Genomic DNA, 7,982 nt, shown 5'->3' on the forward strand with positions numbered 1-7,982 from the left:
GCAGCGCTACACAATTACAGCACTGCAGCCTCACCCCCTTCTTGTCTTTCTCCCAAAGTCCCCGTAAAAATCAAGTTTATTAAGGAGCGTGTTTAAGAAGCCAGTGCCTGTAGGCTCGCTCATGCCGTGTGACTGAATTAAGTCTGGGCTGGGGGAGCTCTTTAAACTGGACGCAGACTCTTACTTTTTCCTGATCCCTTGGGTCGAGATTCAAGGGCCCAGGGCCTGTGGGCGGGGCCGGGTTGCTGGGTCCCGGGCCGGGGGCGGGCTCTCTCCTGTTGTCCGCCCAATCACCGCCCGCCGCCCTTCAGACCTGCGGCCGATTGGCGGTTGCCATAGCTCCGGTTGGCTTGACAAGATGGCGGCGGCGGGGCGGTGCGGGCCGGGTCTTCGGGTCCCTTGCTTCCCGGCTTCTAAGGCGGGCGGGGTTCTGTGAAGCGAGCCCCGCCAGGCCTCAGGCATGGGCTTGCCGCCGCCCTCCCCTCTGCTCTTGGGGCTCCTCCTTCTGCAGGGCGTCCTGCGGCCTCTGTGGGGCGACCTGGGTGTGTACCGCAGGACAGGGGCCTGCAGGCCGGGGGTGGGGGTGAGTGGGGGTTGGGGACGAGGCGTTTAAGGGGCCAGACTCGCGGCTCCTCCCGGAGTCCTTGCAACTTGTAAGTCCGCCCTTCCCCTTCCTTGCCGCCTAGTTTTCATTCCTGCTTTCATCCACATGACCGGCCCCGCGGTCAGTGCGTCCCTGGTCGGAGGCACCGAGGATGTGACCGTGTCCCTGGCCCTGCTGCAGGACAAGGAAGGTAAGACGTCGGGCCCTTCCGGTGGGGGTGGCGTTTTGGGGGGCGCAGGGCCAGGCCGCCCACGGAGCCGGCGAGGTGGCATCGCAGGACGTGGCATCCCCGGGGTGCCCGGCCGCCGTCCCCTGCAAAGTCGCCATGGGAGCAGGGATAGGGGGCTGCTGTGGGCCAAAGAGGACCAACGGACAGGCTCAGGGAAAGAAAGCTTGGGACGGTCATGGCTAGCATTCACTGAGCTGTCTGTCCCCTGTGCTTTATACGCATCCCCACATTCTCCTAGTAAGAGCAGTAATATCCTTTCATGCCATTTAACAAATGCAGACACTACAGTTCAGAGAGGTTGTCACTTGTCCGAAGTTGCACAGCTTGTGATGGGCCCAGTCCTCGGCGTGGAACAGGATTCCCTCCTAGGGAGCCTGATTCCATTGTGCACACCCTTAGCTGCTGAGCAATACTGCCTTGCATCCTAATCTTCTCTCCTAAAGGATTATTGCCGGTTCCAGCTTGTGGAGTGCCGACCAATGAGACAGAAGACTGGAGCTTGACTGTGACCCCCACCGTGATAAGGCCAGAGGTAAAAATGTTCTTGGTAGCACCTGTGGAGACCCACAGTTAGTGTTTCTGCCCTGCTCTCGTGGTTGGACATGATGCAGTTTTCTCTGGGCTTGGAACTACCATGAAACTGTGGGTAATCAGATCTAGTAGGCACCCGCTCAGCCCAGAGGTGCTGACGCTAGGATCAGGGGTCCTTGGACGAGTTTCAAGAAGTTTGTGAACCTTCTGAAATTGTCTGTAACTTTATATGTGCATTTTTCTGATGAGAGGGTTGGCAGCTTCCATCAGATTATCAGATGGATCTGTGACTCAAAAATCTTCATGAACCACTGACCTCACCCTGCTCTGAGCTTACGTGTAAGGATACTCAAGCCGGGAGAAGTGAAATATCTTCCATTTAATAAATGTTTTATTGAGTGCCTAGTATGTGCAAGACATCAACTCTGGAGTTAAAGGCTGAGAAAGGCAGACTTTACTTGCATCCCAGGAACTGGGGACTGTTTTCATTGACTTTTTGTGTGTGTATTTAATTTCTGCTGATATGCTGGTAGGATGATAAAGAAACTAAAAAGACGTGGACACACTGAGTTAATTTATCAGACAGACCTGTGTTTAGTCTTCTCTATCCAAAAGTGGCTTGCTTTTCTGTTAAACTGAAGATAAGGAATCAGGGCTTGCAACAGGGTGGGTATTGAACAGAACAATGTCATCTTTGTATACGGTTCTCCTTTTGTAAAGTGAACTGAGGCTGACGTGTGATTTTATTGTGTTTTCCATTATGTGTTCTTAAAATGATTCACGCTGTGTTGAGTCACTTTAAAAGGGACAGCATATTTTCCTTTCAGAATGCGTTGGATGTGACAGTGAGGTTGAAGAGGGGTCGGCAAAGGTGTTCCTCTAATGAAATGGATTCCTTCTCAGAGTCCCTGTGTATGGTCCAGACTCTTCTGGTTTCAGCATCTCGCAATTCATCCTGTTTAGCCCATCTACTCATTCGAGTGGAAATTTATGCCAACTCTTCTTTGGCCCATAATGCCTCAGGCAAGTAAAGTCTTTGATGGTAAAAACATTCATGTCAAACATTATCTGTTGGACGCAGAGCATATGTCACGTGATCTGTGAGCGCTGCTCTTGAGTCAGTCTTGCCTTTCTAAACATACTTCCCTTTTGTTTAATTTTCTTATTTTAAGAAATTTTCACTTTGTCCTATTTTACTTAATTAAGATGTCTTTTGTTTTACTCTAGTGTTTGTATCCTTGTAGACTGCCTTCAAGGGAGAAAGTGAAGTTTGTTTCTGTGTATTGATTCTTGTGACCCCATCTTGAAACAAAACCAAAAACTAAAAAAGCAAGGGAAAGATTAATGAAGGAGTTTACAAGACAAACAAAAAAACCCACAATAGATTTTCAGTGAAAGCTTTTGCCACCAGCTGCCTTTTCAGACGCGGCTTCTTAATTTATGGAAGAGTGTGGTGTTCTCTTGTTTAAAAACAACACACACACACACACACACACACACACACACACACAACACACAACACACCATTTACTATTCTATAAACTTTTAAAATAAATTCCATATAAATGTCGGTTCACTTCGTTCTTTCTAATAGCTGCATGGTGTTCCATGGTGTGGAGAACCCTTGTTTATCTGACTGGCCTCTTCCTGCTGGAATTGAAGGCACTTCCGGCTTGTGATGTGTAACCAGCACTGTAGCAGACATCACTGCACACGTGTGTGTGTAGACTTGACAGTGGTAGTATTCTCCCTTTCCCGTGGCAGTGTTCTCAGAACAAGGGAACGTAGGTGTGCCGGTGGTGAGGGGTCCGCTCTGAGGGGTGCCACCGCCATGCCCCCGTCTCCTGCCGCCAGCTCCAGCATCTCTTGCCTTTCCGGTCATCTGGGATGAAGGGAGACACGTTCTTCCTCAGTAGCAAAGGTCTGTCATTTTGAGACTCCTACAGGGTCCGTCCCCTCCTCCCATGCCCTCCCCGTGGTCCTCCGTGTGATTACGGAAGTGGAGGAGGGTAGGCTAAGGTAAGATGGTGCCGTTCAGTGGCCACCCTGCCCTCAGCGTGCTGGCGTGGAAGGGTCTCCAAGACAAATCGCCAGCCGTGGAAAGCAGATGCAGATGGGTGCCTACAGCCTGGAGTGAGAATATATATTTATATTTGCATAAAGAAGTTCTGGAAGGCTATCGCGACGCTAACCACGTGAGACCATTTGGGAGAGTGATGTGGGAACAGGAAGGGGCCGGCTGTGAGGACTTCACCATGTACCTTTTTTTAGATCCTCGAGTTCTTTGAACATGTGAATCTGTGACCTATTTAAAGGCTTAAAGTTTTGTTTTTAGAAGAAAAAACCATCTCTAATGTTTAAAATCCAAAACAAACCAACAAAATAATATCCAGTGGGTGCTTAAAAAAAAGTATGGGAGGGATTAATGGTAGCTCTACCATTCAAAGTGGTGGCTTTTTTTCTTTTAAAAAATACTGTTTTGACTACATTTAGGTAATAAATATTCTTTTAAAAAATATTCACTACATTTAGGTAATATTTCAAAATGTCTTTGTACGAATAGCCAAACTTAGGAAAATTAGAGTATTTGTATACTGGTAATTATGAGATGTCTGCTCTGACCCCATGAAGGTATGAAACGTTTTGCACCCAGTCAGAGCTCAGAACAAGAAAAAGGATAGACGGACAGACAGGAGGTACATGGTATGCCTAGTAACAATGAAACTAGCAAATGGCTGAGGAGACATAGATAGATACACAAACATCTATCAATAGATCATATAGTAAAACCCATTTCTAAAATGCCTTGCTTCCATCCCATGGGTTTGATTGTGCTGATGGTCAGAGCCTTGCCTGATAAAATAGTCTGTTATTGAGACCTTCTCCTCATTCCCGATGCCATTGACATACTGGGGTTCTACTATACTGTAGCATAGACTATGTAGTTAGAGGTTCTTTAGAGAACTTCAACTGTCAATGTCATTGAAGTTAACTGTTACATAGAGTTTAAAGGAAGAATCGCTGCAGGGGCGCCTGGGTGGCTCAGTCGTTAAGCGTCTGCCTTTGGCTCAGGTCATGATCCCAGGGTCCTGGGATTGAGCCCTGTGTTGGGCTCCCTGCTCCGCGGGAAGCCTGCTTCTCCCTCTCCCACTCCCCCTGCTTGTGTTCCTTCTCTGGCTGGCTGTCTCTCTGTCAAATAAATAAAATCTTAAAAAAAAAAAAAAAAGAATTGCTACATAGTTTTTCATGTACCAAATCCTAGGGCAAAAGTAAAATTCAGGGGGCGCTTGGGTGGCTCAGTTGGCTAAGCATCTGACTCTTGATCTTGGCTCAGGTCTTGATCTCACAGTCGTGAGTTTGAGCCCTGCACTGGGCTCCACGCTAGGTGTGAAGCCTCCTTAAAAAAAAAAAAAGTAAAATTCAGCAGACTGAAAATTTTACCCAATGAATTATTGCAGAGAAACTGGAAACATTACTCTCTGGATTCTGAGTTCGGAGGTTGAAATGGAATATAACATATTCCTTTTCCAATCCATGTAAAAATTATTAGTTTCCTCCACACTTTCACACTTGAACCAGAATCAGGATGTGAAGAGTCGGGTCTGCAGTGGGAAAGGATATGAGGTTGAGCAGGTAGCGTGACTAGATATAATCTTGTGGCCATATAGGCCCCAGATAAGCTGTCTGAAATGTCACCGTAGTTTTGGTTTTATCTGCTGGAGGAGGTAATGAATTTGAAGGAGTCAGTGCTCAATGTCAGCCGTGTTATGAAAGGGATTGTTCAGCATATTGAAAAACAAAATCAGTGCATTACATTTATCCCAACTTATCCGTTTTAGTCACTTGATTATCTTTAAGATCAACCGTGACTTTCAGTTTATTATAACTAGCGTATTTTCCTATATTTGGGTTTTTGTGGGTGTAGTAGATAACAGGCCTCAGCTAGGGTTTATGCGTAGCTCAGGGATTCCTTCATGTGTCATATTTGGCCCTGGTGATTTGTAAAACAATGACTCAGCCTTCTTTTGTGTGTCAAAAAACGTGGCAGTGCTTTGTCAGAGTGTTTCATAGCTGGACTTCTCTGTTGTTTGCACTTTTCAGAGAATGTGACGGTAATTCCCAACCAGGTGTATCAGCCCCTTGGGCCTTGTCCTTGTAATCTGACAGCCGGGGCCTGCGACCTTCGCTGCTGCTGTGACCAGGTGGGTATGTCCTTTCCGATCACGGGCACAAAAGTTCTGATACCTGAGAGCATGTGAAGAATACCAGCGGTTCTCCGTCCACCGCTTTTTGAGCGACGGGCTTTGAAAACTGAGATTGTGTTTTGTGTTGCAGCTTGTTTTCTTTCTTTCTTTTTTTTTTTTTTTTTTCAGCTTGTTTTCAAATTGAGTATTTTCTTGTCTAGTCCCATCGGTCTAGTTTAGAGAAGGGAAAAATGGATCCCTTCCGACAAAGTCAGGATTGAGATGATTATACTGAGAGGGTGGTGTTAACTGTCTTACTGAGAAGCCTCCATGGAGAGGTAAAAAGGAAGGAAAAGAGATTGTTTCAGTGATTTTTTTGGGAAATGTGTAGAGGTGCACAATCCTCATGACAACTCCATTTGAGAACGTTTCCATCACCCCAAAAAGAACCCTTTGTGCCCTTCTGCAGTCTCTCCTGTGGCCGCTTCTCATCCCAGGCCCCTCTTCCTCCACGCTCTGGCTCTAGGGATTGGACTGTTCTGGACACTGCGGATGCTGACAGCCCGTGGCCTTCTGTGTCTGGCTTCTCTCAGGCGGCATCTTGTTTTCAAGGGTTCCACATTGTGGCAGGTGTCAGTGCTCTGTTCCTTTTTATGGCTGAGTCACATTCCATTGCAGGGATAGACCACAGATTGCCAATCCGTTTAGCAGATGACGGACATTTGGATTGCTTTCGCTTTTTGGCTGTGATGAATAAAGCTTCTGTGAACATTTGTGTGCAAGGGTTCGTTTGGACATGGGCTTCCGTTTCTCTTGGGTGTAGTACCTAGGAGTGGAACTGCTCTGGTCTGTGGCAACTGTATGTTTAACCTTTTGAGGAACTGTTTTCCAAAGTGGCCGCACCGTTTTAGATTCCTATCGGCAGTGTGGAAGGGTTGCGATTTTTCCCATGTCCTCACCTACATTTGTTACAATAATCTTTTTGATTTTAGCCATCCTCCTGGGTGTGAAGTGGTATTTCACTGTGATTTTGATTTGCATTTCTGTAGTGGCAAATGATGTTGAACATCTTTTAATGTGCTTACTGGCCATTTGTATATCTTTAAAGAAATGTCTATTTAGTTTTTATTTTTTAAAAGATTTTATTTATTCATTTGGGAGAGAGAGACAGAGCACAAGCAGGGGGAGAGGCAGAGGGAGAGGCAGAAGCAGACTCCCTGCTGAGCAGCGGGCCTGATGCGGGGCTCGATCCCAGGACCCTGGGATTATGACCTGAGCCGAAGGCAGACGCTTAACCATCTGAGCCACCCAGGCGCCCCAAGAAATATCTATTTAGATCCTTTGCCCATTTTTTAATTGGGTTCTCTTTTTGTTGTTAAATTATAAGAGTTCATTATACCTTCTGGATACTAGTCCGAAATCAGGTATGTGATTTGCAACAAACGTCCCCCATTGTGTAGGTCGTCCACTTTCTTGTAGATGTCACTTGAAGCCCAAAAGTTTCCTAATTTGATGAAGTCCGATTCATCAGTTTTTTCTTTTGTTGCCTGTGCTTTTGGTGTCATATCTAGGAAACTGTTGCCTGATCTGGGTCAAATACGTATTTCTAATCCTTCTTTGCAATTTAAGAGGAATGAGAGATGCGAAAGAGGCACATTTATTGTTACCCCAGTCACTCCCATTTGCGGTTGAGCACAATTATGTCGTGGTTGGTTTTACAGAACAGAAAAGGGAAAAGCAGAAAGGAACGTTTAGGGCCTTCATTTATATTGTAATTCTCATACTAGCAATTGTACTTATAATAACAATTATATTTAATTTAAAAATACAGCACATCATAAATCCGCATCAGTAGAAATGTCAAGATGGTATTCCCTTCCTCTGTCTTCCAGACTGCAGTCCTATGCCCGGTTTCTAACTTCTTTTGTGTTTGTCATGTTTGGTATCGATGTACATAGCACCAACCACTGGCCTTGCTTAGTCTTCTGGATCAGTGATGTCTTCGGATAGCTGCTACTTACCATGTTAGACATGATCAGTTGTTTAATTTAAATTGTTCTTGTTTAAAATTTATTTTTCTACTGTTAGTAAACAAGGGATTCAGGGCGTATTTTAGCTCTCAATGCTATGTGAAACAGGGAAGAATATGGATGAGTAACTGAATACAGGAATCAAGTCACTTCTTGATGACATTAATTGGGTCGTGTTGTCATATGGACCTTAAGGATCCTTACAGAGTTCGGACTGTTTGCCCTGACTCGAAATGTCTTTAGGTTTCTCTGGGCTAGGGATTTGGATGGTGATGGCAATTAAAAAGAGAGAAATTTACTCTGTTTTATTCCCCAATTGGAGTCTATTCCATATTCTCTTCATATTGTTTTCTTTCCTTTTTTTTTTTTTTTTTTTTTTTTTTTTTTTTTTTTTTTTTTTTTTT

General features: G+C 45.4%; 1 protein-coding gene across 3 annotated transcripts in view; it reads left to right on the forward strand.

Annotated features, from left to right (window-relative positions):
• Positions 1-355: 355 nt before the first annotated feature.
• Positions 356-7,982, forward strand: part of TCTN2 (tectonic family member 2) — a 22,814-nt gene continuing 15,187 nt past the window's right edge. For 2 of the 3 annotated variants that reach the window (XM_025889837.1, XM_025889839.1), the window contains exons 1-5: positions 356-542; positions 687-794; positions 1,277-1,365; positions 2,192-2,387; positions 5,466-5,566. In XM_025889837.1, coding sequence (XP_025745622.1) covers positions 461-542; positions 687-794; positions 1,277-1,365; positions 2,192-2,387; positions 5,466-5,566 — 576 coding nt within the window. In that variant the 5' untranslated portion in view covers positions 356-460. The remainder of the gene's footprint in view (positions 543-686; positions 795-1,276; positions 1,366-2,191; positions 2,388-5,465; positions 5,567-7,982) is intronic. The other variant, XM_073881273.1, reaches the window with a different exon arrangement.

The sequence above is a fragment of the Callorhinus ursinus genome, unplaced genomic scaffold (assembly GCF_003265705.2).
Source record: "Callorhinus ursinus isolate GAN/ISIS: 27379988/994484 unplaced genomic scaffold, GSC_fseal_2.0 scaffold41, whole genome shotgun sequence".
NCBI classification, from domain to species: domain Eukaryota; kingdom Metazoa; phylum Chordata; class Mammalia; order Carnivora; family Otariidae; genus Callorhinus; species Callorhinus ursinus.